The sequence below is a fragment of the Antechinus flavipes genome, chromosome 2 (assembly GCF_016432865.1).
Source record: "Antechinus flavipes isolate AdamAnt ecotype Samford, QLD, Australia chromosome 2, AdamAnt_v2, whole genome shotgun sequence".
Classification (NCBI taxonomy): domain Eukaryota; kingdom Metazoa; phylum Chordata; class Mammalia; order Dasyuromorphia; family Dasyuridae; genus Antechinus; species Antechinus flavipes.
In genome coordinates this window covers 600,285,217-600,302,848 of record NC_067399.1, presented here as the reverse complement: position 1 = coordinate 600,302,848, position 17,632 = coordinate 600,285,217, and the positions used below count along the sequence as shown (strand labels likewise).

The following is a 17,632-nucleotide window of genomic DNA, read 5'->3' as shown; positions in this document are numbered from 1 at the left end:
GATTGGATTCTAATTATCTTCATTATCTCAGAGGGTGACTAGCACAGTGATTCTCAGATGGATTAAGATTAAGAAAAGGCTATTTTTAATTGAAAAAGGAATGTAATACTGTTAAATTATTTGTTTTGAAAGGAAAAGTGCATTTATCTTCCTTTGGAAAACTGTTTAGCTGTGTTTGGGGGAGCAGAGACCTCTTTCTTACACTTGTACCTTCTTCAGCATATGACAATGACTTGGACATGACAAGTGCTTAATAAATGTGTATTGATTTAGCTATTTAATCTGGTGTGGTAAATAAACACTTAAAGACACTAATAGGCTGCCTAATGTATTCAGTTCTCCATTTAATTTCCTACTTGGGCCTTCAAGTTACTAACCTAATTCAAACAAGTAGAGTCAATTCTTGCTATATCTCCCCCAGTGACAAATTCAGTTGGCAGGGGAATTGAGTAGAGCATAGTGGTAGTGCAAAGGATAATCCAACCAACCACAGGTGCAGACACACAACTTTCATTGAATTAAATTTTGGCTGCCAATTAAAAAAAACTCTTTTGCAGAGTTAAGCAGTTTGCTAAACAGCCAAGATTGCTATAGCTCACAACGACATTCTATTTACATTTATGGAATGCACAAATGGCACAATGCAGAATTTTGGACTTAGACCCTGGAAAGATGGAGTTTAAATTCCATCCTTGCTGGTTGCCCCTGGACAAGCAACTTAATAAGAGCTAACATTTATATCCCAGTTACTATGTGACAGGAACTGGGCTAAGCACTTCATAATTATTAACATATTTGATTCTCTTAAGAATTCTAGGAGGTAAATTCTATCATTATCCCCATTTTATAGATAAGGGAACTGAGTAAAATAGAGGTGAAATAACCTGTCCAAGATTACACAACTAATAACTAAGGCCACATTTGAACTCTGGTTTTCCTGACTCCAGGAATTTCACCTACTCTATGTCTTAGCTGCCTTTGACATCTCTGACATCTCTTTGACATCTCCTCACCTATAAAATAACTGATCCTGGATCTTATTGCCATACTTGCCCTATCCCAGGATTCACCTTTTATTGTATCTCCACACATGATGGCAAAGACAAGTATTTCTGGAGGTCTGAATAATTTTTTCCTAATTTGACTATACAATTATTTAAACTGGGCTTTATTGCCACTACTCTCCAACCCTTGACTCAATTGTATTTTTCCCAGGTACAAGAAGTCCTGGTTCATTATCACTATTGTTATATTTGTTAAAGGGACCAAATAAAAATGATGTAAGAAAACCTTAGAATCCATGTCAATATTCTATCCTAGATTGCAACAGAATGTTAAAAATAATATGATAAATACTTCAGCTGAAATATTTAAATGTTATTTTTTCTTAATAATTTCTATATGCCCTATATTTTGAAAGTTTTAAATTTATTCTCTCAAATAAATCTACAACCACTGAAATTTTTCTGGTAGTTTGTTATACAGACTCATCATTCAGCCCAGGCCAAAAAATATGGTAGTGAATAACGTTGGGGGTGGGGTGGAGTGGATAGTAACAACAGGAATAGATAGTAGGTAGGTAGCACCATCCAATGGAGGAAAAAAAGGAAGCATGTTATTTAAATAAAATCTAGCTTACCTTTACAAGTTGTTTTTACTATTGTGGAGCTTTAATCACAGGATATTATTAGCAGCAGGTTAAGAAAACCAAGATGAGGATTCTGCCAAAGAAATGCTAAGGAGGCAGTTCTACAAATGGAAATACAAGATTTTAATGTTTAACTGTCCGTTTTTTAAGAGTACAACAATGCCCACCCTGAAAAGTACATCAAAAATGAAAAGCCCAAGACTGACATGCTAAAAGATCTTATCCAAATAAAGCTTTTCAGGAAGAAAAAAAAAAAAGCAGTGTATATCTTAAAATAAGAATAGTTGTCATTTTTCTCAACTTCAAAACAGAAAATGTTTTCTAGCTTTTAGAGGATTTTATTTGGCCTCATTCTTATTCAATGGAAGGAAGGAATGCTGAGCTGGAGGTCCGGACATTTTGGGTTCTAAATTGGGTTACACAATAGACTCATTTGACGTTCAAAAAATCAATTTATGTCTGGTTCTCAGGTCTCTCATCTGTAAAATGAGAAGCTTGGACTAAATGATGTCACAAGCCCCTTCTAGTTTTCTTATTCTATGATTTATTCTTGAGTCCTTTAAGGTCAATAATTTTTCTATGTTTCACAGTTGTTTTTTAAACAATTATGATACTTCCCTCTAAATCTAACATACTGTCCCTGTGCAAAAAGATGGGACTTCCTTGTAATTAGTAAAGTATACAATTTGGGCTTGTTCATCAAATAGTAAGTGTAGATTTGAAGTGAGTAATACAGTCTCTCATTTGTCCTCTTTGTGACAAGTGGTATAAATTTGTTAAATGATGGGCCAAAAATAATGTTCAGTAGTGGTCTTGTAAGTTTTTCCTTCGTTTAAATCTATGTAATCTAATTTTTTCCTTTTCATTTAACTTCCTAGTTCTTTCATATAGTCACAAAACCTGAGCAGCAGACACAAAGCTTCAACTGAATTGCATTCTAATCTCAGGATAGAAATCTGTGTGACTATGGCAAAATCACATACACTCTATGGACCTCAGATTATTCACAGGCAAAAACATTTGGTTGCATTGGATTCAATTCAACAAATATTTGCCAAGAACTTATTGTGATCAAGACTCTGGATCAGAAGCAAGAAATACAAAGACAAAAAGAAATTATTACCCTACAGGAACGCTGACATTCCATCTTACTGTGTGCAAATGAGGCAACAGTTTTGCTATGACACTTTCGTGAAAACATGAAATTAGTTCCAATGTTTTGTATATGAGGGAACAATTTGAGCGTAACAAATGTTTATGTGAGATTTCATCTGACTGCACACCTGAATAACAGGCAACTGCAACTTTTCTGATGCCCACCTACCCTTCACCTACTAACTGGTCTCTTCATAATGGGAAACAGCTGTGATGACATTTATCCTACCTCCTCATTGAACCATCCATCTATGGTGATTATCTTATCTTTATTTTATGATTTGATTTTGTTTATGGTCTCAGAAGTTTCAGAAGGGGAAATCCAAATAAACTAATATCAAACTGATATCAGAGTGCCTTGGTTTTGGAGCAGCAGAGGTCAGCGTCACTAGATTGAATAGGATGTAGTCTATAGGCAATAGCGGAATCATAATTCATACCCTGTTCTTCAGAATCCAAATCAGTACCTTTCTACAAAAAAACTGCCATTTTTTCCTGTCTACTTGAATAAACTTTCAATCTTTTTTCTGTGTAACATGATTAATACATTGATGACCTGTGATTCTGTCAATGTGGAAACTCAACAAGGGCATATAATAATTCCAAGAAGAATTCCTGGTGTGAAAAATCACTCAGAAATATGATACAGATTACCACTTAGCAACAATTTATCGTCTCCACTGACTGAGATTTAGAGTATTTAACTGATTTGAACAGAATCACATAGCTAGTAAAAGTTCAGAGGCAAATTTTGAACCCAGGGATTCAAGTCAAGCATTCTAGCAACTAAACCAAGCTGTCAATTTAAAGACTGATTTTGGAGTTCTCAGTTTAATTCAGCAAATATTTATCAAGGGCCTACTAGCCTACTCCAAGGCACTAGCCTAGGCAATAAAAATAAAGAGATGGAAAGCAATACAGCACCTTCCCTCAAAGAACTAAAAGTACAATTGAGGCAATAAGACACATTGCCAAGTAATTACAATATAAAATGGGCTATAAGTACATAAGGATATAAAGTATTAAGTGCTTAGCCCAACCACTGGCACATAGTAGGCATTTAATATATACTAGTTGACTTGACTAGAAGAGTTCAAAAAATAAAAAAGTTATAGATTCTCAGGGTTGAAATGGACCCCAAAAGCCATTCCCATCCTCAGCATCCCCAGGTTATGCAACTTTCATTTGAACACTTCCAGGGAAGGGAAACCCAATCCCTCTTAAAGCAACCCATTCTGCTTTTGTATGGTTCTGCTGCTTGGTAAATTTTCTAATTGTGCCTTTTTCACATTTTACCTCTTGTTGCTCCACCTTGGGGTCAAAGAAAAAAATTAATTTCTTATTCATATGACAGCCTTTCACTTGAAAACAGCTATCATGTTCTCCACCAAGTCTATTCTATGAAATTAACATCCCCAATTTTCCCCAACAATCCTCATTTAGTTAGGGAAGAGCGGGAGAAAGGGAACAAGGGTTTAAGTGCCTGCTCACATGCCAGACACTGTTCCAAGCAGTTTACAAATAATTATCTCATTTGTTCTCAAGAACTCTCAGCACTCTCTTCATTTTGTCACTATCCTCCCTAAAATGTGGAGCCTAGACTGAAACATAAAAAGCTAGATGTGCTTATTCCAGCAGATTATAATGGGTCTACCATGACCCATTCTGGACTTAACACTTATCCCAATGTTCTCTAGCACACTGAACATAATGCTCCAGACAGAGCTGCTTAAGAAAGAGTATGGAGGGATTGTTACCTCCTTACTCCTGGAAGGCAGGCCTCTCAATTGAGCCTAACACTTTGGCTTATTTGGCAGTCATGTAATTGTCACTGACTCACACTGAACATGAAGTTCACTAACACACTCAAGACCCTCAGAATTTTTTCATACTGCTAATTATATCTTGCTCATCCTGTGCTTCTGACGTGGGTTTACTTTTATTAACCCAAGCATAAGATTTTACATTATCATTACTGAATTTCATCTCAGTAGATTCAAAGATCTAACACACTGAAAAATTTCTTAATAGCTTATCCTTAAATACTGCTGTGAAGTATGTACAGTGCTTTTTTCTTTTTTCATATTTGATTCTCACTGTGAGTTTTGTATTTTGTATTATTACCCTAATTTCATGGATTAGGACATTTAAGATTCAGATTTTAAAATTTGCCCAGAGTCCCACATGGTATCAGAAGTCAGAGGTGAGCTTAAGTCTCTGATGATTCCAAATGTATAAACAAGAATGACACAAGATGAGAAGTTGCAATCTACATCAGTGAAGAGACTCATAAGACCAGAATCATTAATGTGGATGAAAAATGCAAGACAGTGAAGATGCAGTGGAGAATGGAAGCTATTCCCCACAAATGAGCCCAAACATCTCACTTCAAAGATTTTTGGCCAACTGTCCCCTCCTCCATATCCTTCCTATTTCCATCACCTGGAAGGTGGAGTCCTTCTGAAGACTCTGCTCAAACCCTACTTCTACAGGAAGCTTTTCACAATCCTTCTCCTTGCTTTCCCCCAAGATTTCGTGTATGTCCAAAGGTTGTTCCCTCGCACCTTTCCCTGCCATTAAAATGTGGGCTCCATGAGAAAAGGGAATGTTTTCCCTCTTCTTTGTATCTCCAGCACTCAGTATAGAGCCTGGCACAGTGTAAGTCCTTAAAAAGTACTTGTTGATTAAATATAATTGGTAACATATTGATATTTGAGAATTTTACTTCTTTATGTCTTTATAAATCATCCACCCAAAATTAAGTTGTAGCTATCTTAAAATACTCTTTCCCAATTTTTCCCTCAATTTGGCAACATTCATGACTGCAAGTACCTTCCTTTAAAAAAAGGATGATTTGTAATTTAAAGGGATCTCTTTATAATAAAAATATCCTTGCTTTTCAAGTTTACACATAAGCCACTCTGATAGCAAGAAAAAAAAAAAATAAAGCTATTAAAACAGCAAGTCATTGCTGACTATATCTGAATTTGGATCTCCTTTGGAAGACCAATAACCTTTTACCAGAAATAAAGAAGATAATAACGAGAAAAGGTAGGTGACAAACCAGTTGGAGTGGGATTACAGAGAGAGAACATAGAAATGAGTGCTAGTTTCTTTTCTCCAGTTCCCTACTATCATGTAGTGGACAGAAGCATAGCAAAATTTAATAAATGCTTGATTGAACACAATGAGTTCAAGAAAGGATCCCTGTGATACTTCACTAGGAATCTCTAAGTTGACTATCCATCTGTAATTCAGTACTCAGTCCTGTTATTCAGCCAATTCTGCACTTCTCTCCATCCAAAAGGAAAAACACAAGGGCAGTTAGATAGCACAATGGATAGAGCACCAGCCCTGAAGTCAGGAGTACCCAAGTTCAACTGTGATCTCAGCACTTAACACTTCCTAGCTGTGTAACCCTGGGCAAGTCACTTAAGCCCAACTGCCTTAGCAACAAAAAAGAAAAATACATTATCTGTTGTTTTCCTGAAAAAAAAGAGGGGTTCTGTCTAAGGTTTTTCCCTATAAGTCTACTAATCCTGTCAAAAAGGGAAATGAAGTTAGATATTTTTGAACATTTTCTGAACATATGCTTTTTTGTTCTTACCTAACAAGTCTCTTTAAAAAAAAAAAAAAAAAAAAAAAAAGACTGCAGAAGTGAGAAAAAAAATCATTTCAACTAAATTTTTACTTCCACTGTATCTGACTATACATGCAATATACCAGATCAAAATCTGGATTGGAGTTATCTTCTCATGTCTCTTCTCTGGGGCCATGCGTATTTGAATTATGAGTTTTTCTCAATAAAAAATGCTGACTCACTGGAAGGATCTACTTTACTTTCTTCCAGTTTTTTGAAAATTAGCACATCTACTAGCTTCTAGTCAATCAACAAACAAGCATTTACTAACTGGTTACCATATGTAAGACACTATGCTGAGTATTATACAAAGACAAAAATGAAAAGTCCCTCCCCATATAGCTTATAATGGGAAGAGACATGGATATGTGTGTGTGTGAATACAGAATATATACAAAATTAATATAAGGTGGCTGGGGAAGAGAATACTGGAGTGCCTTTCTGATCCAAAGCTCTTCAAAATTCAATGTTGAAAACTATCGCTAAATTAGTATAATCATTCTAGAAAACTATTTGGAACCATATTCAAAAAGTCACTAAAACTAATAAACCCTTTGATCCAGATAGCATTATTAAACATATATACCAAAGAAGATCAAGAATAGAGAAATAAAAAACATAAGTAAAAGTGTATTTATAGCAACTTTTTAATTATATATCAAAAAACAGGAAACACAACAGGTGCCCATAAACCAAGAAAATGGTTAACCAAATGGTGGCATATTAATGTAAGGGAATTTTTATTGTATCTTTATGAATATGAATCTTAATGAATATTTTATATTTAGAGAAATAAAGATTTAGACAAACTGATGAAAGGGGAAATGAGAAGCAAGAAACAATATACATAACCAAAATAACAACAGAAGAGGAATAACTTTGAAAGACCTCAGAACTCTTGACAAAAGCAGCCTAATCATGGCTTCAGAAGACTGATGATAAAATATACCTCTCATCTTTTGGCAATGACATAATGGATTAAAATAAAGGTTCTTAACCTTTCTAAGGTAGACCCCCTTGACATTTCCATAAAGGCTATGGACTCATTCTCAGAATATTTTTCAAAGCAAAAAATACATAGAATTACAAAGGAAATTATTTATTTTAAAAACCAAGTTAAAAAAATAAACAAGATGAGAAATATGGTTTTAAAATTTAGCATTTATTTGTTCTGCCTGACTATAAACATTTGTTAAAATGAAGGACTTTAACTCAATGGCAGAGAAGGAAAATTGGTGAGTAGGTAGTAATGACATTTTAAAAAGAACATCAATAAATCAGTCGATCTCTTATCAATGTATTTAATTAAAAAAAAAAAAAACTCAAGATGAAACCTGAGAAATGTTATTCAACTTGTGTAGTACACACAAAAAGTTTAAATGCTAACCAGGCTTTTGAGTTTGTACATGTGGGCTTTTATCTCTGAAGAGAACAAAATAATCAGTTCTATTTTCTGATGTCCCCAGGCTTTCCATTCTTTGTATTTAATGTCACATGTCCTCTTCCTTTTAAAATCATGACTGACTTCCATGTAGCTACCTCCTTTACAAGATCACTTGTAATACCTGTGGAACATTCCCATACCTGTTGAGAAGAGTTACCTTTGCATCTTGAAACTCCAGGATTATACCTATATTTTGTCATAATTCTTTGAAATCTACTCTCTTGAAGTCCAGGGCACTCAGCAAACTATTCCTGGCATCCTTTTAATCTAGTCTCAATTTCTTTAGTACATTTAGTGAAGGAAGCCAACCACCATCAGTCAGTCAGTAACATCCCCTGCTGCAACTTCTTCCTCTCCAAATCCAGATTTCAACCCTGTGGAAAGAGCCTCCTAAGTGTTCACAAGTCTGAGATACAAGTTTATACTTCCTTTCTTCTTCTTATCAACTTTCTTGACAGAGGTTTGGATTTTTCTCTGCCTCAACTAAGTTTTTGACTTTCCAACTTATCAGGAAATGCTGTTCTATAGGGAGACAGTGTTAACAAAACTAATCCTAAAGGTTGGGACACCCAAAGGTCTCTCCTGGATCTTTTCTAATGTTTGGGGAGTTTTTGGTCACTTTTAGAAAAGAAATATAAGATTCATTCACCAGTGTAATGAGAAGTCCTCCCTCTGTACTCCTTTCAAGTCAGACACTATCCAGAAGAATGTGTTCACTTTGGACATCTGAGAACATTAAAATGGCACCCAGAATGAAGAAAGGCTTTGAGGTTACAATTTCAGAAGCTCAACTGAAAGAACCAGGAGTGTTTAGCTTTGGAAAGACATGGAGGCAACTGGACATTATTGCTCACTTCAAATATTTGGTAGACGACCACAAGAAGATCACACTTCTGTTTGAGTCAAGACAACAAGATTAGGAGCAATGAGTATGTGGAATCAGGCTCCTAAACTTGTCTTATTTTGTTGTGCTTCTATAGATTCTGACATTACTGCAAAAGCCTGCAAGTACATTCAATGTAACTAATCTGAAGAAACTAGGAAAAAAATAGGTTTCATAGAAAAGAATATCATTTCTAGACAGAACAATGGAAAGAGCTTAAAATGTTAAAATTAAAACTTGGGCCGTTGTACATAGTTATCAATACACTACTTTGCATGTTATTGCCCTAGTATTGTACCACCCTCCTCATCTTCATCCCGATTTGTCTTCCAACCATACCATCCTCAACTGATCCTGTGTCTTCTCCACCAAGCTGTGAGACTAAAAATTGATTAATGACATTCCACATAATTAGAGAACACAGCTGTCTGCTTATGTGTGTGTGGTCAAGATCTCCCCTTGTAATAAAAGTACCCAACTAATAAAAATATCGTGGCTAATTTGGGGGGAAAAAAAGGATTCAATTTACTCTACATAGGTACAAGTAACTGACATAAATTTAAGCAGAAAGAAAAAACTTCCTAGCTATCAGAAAGGAGAATCAGCTATTTTGTGAAAGTTAAGTTCTCCGTCACTCAAAATCTGAGCAGAGCCAACTGATGGCTGTGTAGCAAAATTCCTGTTCAGAGATAATAACCTTTACAGAGGATCTTTCAGGTTCCTTACAAGTGTAAGATATAACACTGGCCTGAAAGATAGAAACAGCAGCTGATGCAATTCCAGCTCTAACCAATCAAGTGATTTCATAAGTTATTTTACTTCTCTTTGCCTCAGTAGTCTGAAAAACCTTTAGCTTTGTGATTTCTAAAATCCCTTCCAATTTGAAAATTCTATTACCTGTGTCTGAACATGCTATATTCATACATATGCTAATATACTTTCATAATATTATCACTGAAACTAATTATATACTGAAAAGTCACCAAATAAAAACAGAAATACTTAAGTCTGCTGTAAAAATGCAGATATTACTATTTTATTCACTCTAATCAGAATATATACATACACAAAACGTGTATCATACATCAATTCCTTCCCACCCACCCCCCCCAAAAATCACCATGTTATGTAAATTTTTATGTTATGTAAATAGTGCAAAAATGCTTCTACTGCATAACAAAAGAAAAGTTAGCTTTAGGAAAATATTTAGATAATTTGAATTAAAAATGTAAAACTGAAAGAAATATTAAAGAGCTAACCTTCATAGTTTATTAGCTTTATATCTTAGAAGTGATACATGTCATACTTTACAATACACTTTGGTAAAAAATGAAACTATTATCTGGCCAAAACCCACTTTGGTTTTTCACATTATTTGGAATCAGCATCCAGATTACAGCATCAACTCTTTAAGATAACAAAATGGAAAAATGTTCTCATTTTCTGTCCCTGGCCTCCATTCATCTTTACAGTAAAAATACAAATGCTTTGCAGCTCTCATACTTTTTTACAAGAGCATTTACCTCCATAGGTATCTATCTCTGCTCTACAACAACAAAAGAGCATCACAAGGCCAGCTTTCCTTCTTAGACTATAAATGAATTTTGTTGCTTACTTTTAGCAAATACAAATGACCCTGCATTTAAGCAGCTCAAAACTAAAATTCACATTTTAAGTGGAATATGAATTATTCAGGAAAAAATATTTCTAGTTTCTCAAGAAGTCCTTATTTTAGTTAAAAGGACATCCTGCCTTGATAAAAAGAAAAAAAATACAACTTTATCAATCCTCTCAGTAGTTTGCTAGGGATTAGAAATAACAGTCTGCATGCTACAATATCCAGAAGGATATCCAGGCTCATTGATCACATCAATTTGACAACTGTACAACTAAAACGATTTGAGAAAATTAAAACTGCATCATTTGTTATAATATACATATGTATTTTCCCAATTGCATTTTGTGAAATGTAGTATAAATGGTGCTGGTTTTTGTTTTATTGTGTCTTGTTTGTATTTTTGAACAAAATCTTGTATCTCAGACTTGTAAAATGAACAACTGATGAAATAATTTCCTATTATCCTTCACCAGGGTAAATTGTAGGGATTCTTTTTAGAATTTTCTCAGCACCACAAGGAACATTCTGTAAAAAAGAAATTTTTTTTTTTAAATCAGTGAACTTTACATTTTTAGAATAACAATGTACTTAAATATTAGCTTGGCTTCCTGGGGGGGAAGGAAGGGAAGGGAAGGGAGACAATGGAAGAAGACTGTTAAGTATCTATTAGTGCTAAGATCTTTCTTTGCTAAGCACTTTACAAATATCACCATCAAAACAAAACAAACTCAGACTTCATAACATAAATTATATAAACTGATTAAGGAAAACAATAACCAAACCCAAGCTCAAGTCCTTAAATAGCCTGCCCAATTTGTGGAGGTATCCTAACAAATATTCTCTGAGTTTAGCTGACTTTTATTATGAAAAGCTAATTTATAACAAGTCAGAAAAACATACTTAAAAATCTACATATGCTGTGCAAGATAATTCAAAATAATTTGTGAATAATACTAAAGACACTAATCTTTAGGCTACAACGGAAAGAATCCACAGCACATAAGCACAAGCTCTAAAAATATTGGCTTGTATGTGAATGAGCTTGTTACACAAATGAACATTTTCAATCATTTTGATGGTTTGCATAAATTTTACTACTATTAAAACTGATCCAAGAAGCAACATGGCATAATACCTAGAGGAAGAGAGCCAATAGGATGTGAGTTCTCATCAACTCCTAGTGGCTGTTAGACAAGTCACTTAAACTTCCAGTGATCCAGATAATTAAGAATACAAAAATACAAAGACATAGTTGTTCTATAAAGTTAGAAAATTCCTTACAGTAAGAAAATCACATATAAAAGTGAATAATGAAATCACACATAAATCTCCCATACTTATTAAAATAAGTTTTAAAAATTTGTATGAACAATAATTCATACTACTAAGGGAAAGAGATTCAAATTTATTTTTTCAGATTAGATAACAATACTATTAAATCAGGTCCTTTCTTCAGTGATAAACCTTAGATAATTCAATAAAATAATTCCCATATTTTAATTTCAAATCTAAGACTGTGAAGCCTTCTAATAATACATTTAGATAATTGGAATACTGCTATCAATCTGAAGAAGAAAAAGTAAACAATGATAGAGAAACATGACAAAAATAACTACCTTATCCTTTATAGTTTTGACCAAAATGAATTACATGAAGAACAAAAGAATGATTTTAAAGGGTCTTCAATATCAAATTTGGTCAAAATAATTAGAACAATTGGTCAGTGTGGCAGTGAAGATCATTCTGACATGCAGAACCAATATTTGCAAGCACTTGTCAATTACTTAGCTACATAAATGGGCGGCAATAATTACACAAAATTTAAGTTTGTGATGTGCCAGGAACAGTCCTGCTACCACCTAATTAAACACAATATACCTCTAACATAAGAAATACTATTAAAATTAAATTAAAATAGCAATGTCTCTAATCTATAGGATATATAACAATTCAGTCTTCCTAAAGAAGATTAAGATCAAAAGAAAACTGAGGTAGCACAGTATATATAAATCAGTCTCAAACTAAATTATTATAATAGACAAAAAGCCAATTTTTAAAAAAAATTTGCTTTAATATCATAATACCATCAGGATCCCTAATATTATATGAAAATTATAATTAGCACTACATAAGTAGGCACAATGTGGAAAGTTCCACTGAGGGGGATGACATACTTGAGATTAATACCAGATACTCTTTATTACAATAATTCTCTGAACACCCATTTTTAATGTAATCTTAAATGAACTCTAAGAATATTTATGCAAGTTAGATTACAGTAAAGAGTTTTTGATACATGAAACATTAGTTTGTAAATAGAAAATTAAAAATTGTTAGAATTCTGTATTCAATGGTATATGGTCAAATTTAACTCTATAAAGTATATTAAGCTGTCCATTTTCAAGATAGTTCTAACACCTTAATATTTTTTAAAGGAATCTTTACATACAAAATCACACAGGTGAAAATAATCTTAATTAATGATACATTTTGGGAGTCTTTGCATGTCTGACATGTACACTGAGACACTGTTGCAAGTCTGGAACATTCAAGAAACTAAGCATAAAGGCATTAAATTTTACATAAAGAAAGAAACATTATAAAGTAGCATTAAGGTACTACATCATTTAGGAAGCTACAAAATGCTTCTTTCTTTACTATTAAATAGGGGAAAGTAAGAAGAAAAAAAAGATCTTAACATCTCCAAGAAGCATTCAGAGATAGAAACATTCAGTTCACAGTTTATATAATTTATAAAAATCACATACTCGGAACTGTAGTTTCATCAGTAGTGGGGCTGTTCAGGGCTGATGTTCATTGTTCGATAAATTTCTTTAAGTAGTAACAGAGCAGTATCTTCAGATTCCCTATTAAAAAAAGACAAATTTACTTCAGAAAAAGACACTAGAAGAAGCAAATATCTATGTACAATAAGATAAAAACATTACCAAGACTGCTTAATAATGAAATTGTCAAAGAGGAGAGAAGAAATGGTTATCTATTCTGGTTATATTTATTAATGGACATAAGAAATTACTTTTCAAGATATCTTTCATTCCTATTCTGTAGAAAAGTATGGAAATATATAAAAGTATGATTTTTTTAAAAATATGTAAAAAATACTAACAAAGACCTTGAGATAAAGAAAACTTTATGCTGCCACCTAGTGGATAACAAAAAAAGGAAAAATCTAAAAATACTTCACAAGACACTGGAAGTCTTTCTTTTTAGAAAAGGAAAAAGAAAATTAAAACTCAATGGCAATTTAAGCATAGTTCTAAAGACAGCTAGTAACTAAAGAATTACAATGAGAATTCTTACCAGTAACATAAGTGACTCTGAAGAGCGAAAAGATATTCATTAAAACTTTCTATTGGCTTTTCTTGTAGAACGTAGTCAATACGGCGACCTCCATTTAGCATTCCAACCTTTCCTAAGAAGTCCTCATCCTTGGAAAAATCTGGACTTTCAACAATCTTTTCTGCTAAAATTTAAACCATTTCAACATAAAAGTCAATCACTCAATCAAAATCCTTTGATTTTAGCTGACTTTCTGGACTCAAAGAGAAATGATGCTTGACACGGACACCCGCAGCAACCTGGGGAGCTACCGGGGGCTGACTCCTCATTCTTCCATAGGGCCAGGGGAACTTAGGACAGGTTACACAAAGAGAAGAGGAGAAACAGCCAACCAGCTGGCAGGAGTTGTGAAGAAAAGGGGTGAAGGAGCATTGCAGAAAAGAAAGGAGATAGAATTAGAATCAGAGAAATCCAAAATTATCATGGAATAATGGACTGACATTGCACTATTATCTAAAATCCCAATTAAGTTAAAAGATGATTGGAAGGAGACTTCTTTAAATACCTTTTAAAAATTCTTATTCTCATCTTTTGCCAAATTGTACCATAGTAAAATACAGTGAAAAGAGAATTTGCATGCTGAAATTCCCTATTTTGATAAATCAACTAAGCTATATGAGGGCTGTCTCCACACAAAGATATCTTAATTTTTCAACAATAAAAACAATAACTAAACCATTTCTAAATGCTACATTAAGTTAGAGAAAATGTCTTCATAAGGAAATGTCAAATTTACCTTCTACTACTTGTTTTTCTTCTTCTTCAATTTGACTAGCCACTTTCTCCAATTCTTCTTGTAACTGAGTAGAAGAGGTGTGAGCACGTGCAAACTCATTTAATATCTGCCAGGCACTTTTCAAAGAGCTTATAACACCTTGTTTCAAATCAGATCCCATCCGAGTGAGGCTTTCTTTCAGCTCTAAACAAAATCCAAATGACACCAATCTAAGAGATTTATAACAAAAATCCCAAGCTATTGTAAGTCAGATTTTTTAATGTGTTTATTGGTTTTATTTAACTTTTTCTATTCATCTTTTTAAAGTAAATGCTTCTTCAGGAATGATTCTCTGAGAAGGTTAAGGGAAGGGACAGAGGGGATAATCTATGTGGTGTAAAATTCTATCAAATATATCTATATCAATAATTTTATTCTTAAATTAAGGACAAAAGTAAACATCTAAAAGAAAAATTATTTCTCAAATGTCAATTAAACTTAATTTCTCATACAAACACACTGCACACCATTTCCAACTGCAGGTTTGAGAATTCTTTTTTTTTTTTTTTGACCTATGAAATTTAAGTGAATAAATCTGACCCAAAATTTTGATTAAAAAAATTTCTTAATGGAAACAAAATAAAAACTTATTATAGACTATTTGCCATTATCTTCTACCTTGAAGTCACAGATCCAATCTCTCCACTACTATAATCATTAATACTGCTCAAGAATAAAAATGTGGTTCTCTGTTTCTTTTTCATTTGAGCAGTGTATCTGACAGTCAGAAAAGAATAAACACCAACATTAAGTCTTTTTATTGTAATTGCCTTTACCTAGGTGAAGTCTTTTTCTGCCTTTGTGATGTGGAATGAGAACTGGTTTTATATCCAAATCTGGAATTATCATAGGTTCTAATCTATATGCCACAGGATCGAGCTGTAAATAAAATGAAGAATTACTGAAAATTTATTTATTTACTTTTAGTCACATATCTTAATCTTATATGAGAAAAGAGACCATGCAACTTTATGAATAGATATGAATAGACTACAGCCATCAATTAATTCTTCAATCATGTACTCAATATTCATGAAAACATCCAAAGTAATTTGTGCGAACAATTTTTTTTCCCAAAGAGACTAAAGACAAAATTAGACAACTACAAGAAAGGCATTTCACCAACATTTTAGTACTACAAAACCATAAGCCACCTTATTTAAAAAATTAGATTACTAGCCACACTGGTAAGACCCATGAGACTCTATATTTAAAACAGTACATTCTTCTTTTTTTCTCCAAATAAAAGTAAATTAAATGTACTCACTGGATGGTAAATATTGAAGAATCCTTTGCAGGTAGGAAGCCTGTAATTCTCATCTATCCTATCCACTCCCCGTACAGTGAGAAAGACACCAATTGGTGATCCCAAGGCAAAGAAAATCTCTGGTTCAAAGTCTAATGAGTTGTAAACCACAGAAACCTAATCAGAATTAAATGGGAAAGGGGAAGAGAATGAGTTTTTCATTGTCTCATAACATAATTTCAAAATACACAACCTACTGAATTAACTATAATTAAACCATAGCCAAGCACTATTATTATTCAACACATCAGGTCTGTATGTGCAATAGGGCTATAGTAGCAAGGTACATAGTACTTATAATAATTGTCATGACCTATAATTGCTGTCTTATTAAAGAATTAATTCTTTAAAATTAAATTAAATTAAATTTAAATTAAATTAAATTAAAATTAAAATAAAATTAAAATTAAATGCTGAATTAAAAGTAAACTCAAAACCAAACAAAACACTTGATCAAGTACTTTCTGGAAGTGAATAACTCTGCTTGGTTCTGATAGAAATGTGAAGTATATCTAGCAGGCATCCTCATGAGTACAGTCTGGCAGGAATAGAAGACAGCCATAACTCTACTCAAATCTATCCAGGATCATCCCAAGGTGGATACTCTCCTCAAAGATGCAGACAATAACCTACACATGTTTCTTCTTCCTCCAAGACTCTTGTTCATGTACTAAGCTCAGATTCTGACTTGCCACTTGGCTCCTGTGAGAACAGGACAAGTCCTTTTCCCTCTTTGGGTCTCAGTTTCCTTATCTGTAAAATGAGGGGTTGGAATAAAGGATCCTGCAGCTCATAATTTTATGATCCTACCTCCTCCCATAAATCTATTACTAAGAGTCCACTCAATAGCTAGGAGGTTCCTTTGCTCTTCCTTGACATCAAAAGGGTATTAATGGAGTTCTAACTGTAACAGTCTTCACCTAACGACAATACTTCATAATAACATAAATGCATTGGAAGGTTTAAAAGGCCTTCCATGGGGAAGGGGGTGAGAATTCAACAGGAAGATACAAAAATCATTCCTGTGTCCTGGGACACAGCAAAAGCAAAGACCAGGAAAAAAAATTTATGTGGAAGGGCAGTCATTATTCTACTTTCACAAGAACACAGAACACATGGAGTAAGAATAGACTAAAAAAATATGTTGGTACCAGCTTACAGAAGACCTTAAATGCCAGCTGAAGGAGTTTTAATTGTCATAGAAGCACACTAAAAAATAAAAACAAAAAGCCTCCCTTTTCTCTACAAAAAATTTTTTAAAATATTATTTCTCTGGTCTAAAAGACGTTCCCAGATTTGTCCCAGCTCTTTCCCTCCTCTCTCCCCTCCATACAAACACACATACACAGAAAGGTGAGGAACAGAATGAGAACTAAAGACCTTTCTTAAAGAATTGATAAAGGATAGCAACCAAACATAGCATAAAGACTACCTCTTATCTAGTTAAAAATATTGCCTTCTTCAAGCCCTGCCAAAAGAAGCAACCTGGCTACTGACCCAATTAAGTTGGTCTCCTCTTTACCCAACCCCTCCATTCCTAAAGTGTTATGGGCCAGAACTCTGAACCTGAAACAAAGGATTCTTACAAGGTGCTAAGTCAGTGGAATTGATAGAGACAATGGTTATCTAGTTTAGCATGGCTCAGTAGGATTGATTTAATCTTACAACATATAATGGTTTCCTAGTGATATAATGATTGGTTTATATTCAGTGTAGAGCATAAGCTAGGAGCCTCAGCCAGGATTCATTTGGAGAGATTCAGAGAGCGGAGAAGACAGACGGGAGCTCAAGCTCTCGGAACCA

General features: G+C 33.7%; 1 protein-coding gene across 4 annotated transcripts in view; it reads right to left on the bottom strand.

Moving 5' to 3' along the window:
- Positions 1 to 7,584: 7,584 nt before the first annotated feature.
- Positions 7,585 to 17,632, bottom strand: part of SEC23IP (SEC23 interacting protein) — a 36,884-nt gene continuing 26,836 nt past the window's right edge. For 2 of the 4 annotated variants that reach the window (XM_051981550.1, XM_051981552.1), the window contains exons 14-19: positions 15,791 to 15,946; positions 15,300 to 15,402; positions 14,485 to 14,667; positions 13,710 to 13,872; positions 13,157 to 13,255; positions 7,585 to 10,913 (exon numbers count right to left, since the gene is read on the bottom strand). In XM_051981550.1, the coding sequence (XP_051837510.1) occupies positions 13,174 to 13,255; positions 13,710 to 13,872; positions 14,485 to 14,667; positions 15,300 to 15,402; positions 15,791 to 15,946 (687 nt within the window). In that variant the 3' untranslated portion in view covers positions 7,585 to 10,913; positions 13,157 to 13,173. Of the gene's footprint in view, positions 10,914 to 13,156; positions 13,256 to 13,709; positions 13,873 to 13,893; positions 14,084 to 14,484; positions 14,668 to 15,299; positions 15,403 to 15,790; positions 15,947 to 17,632 lie in introns of those variants that run through there. The other 2 variants (XM_051981551.1, XM_051981553.1) reach the window with 2 other exon arrangements.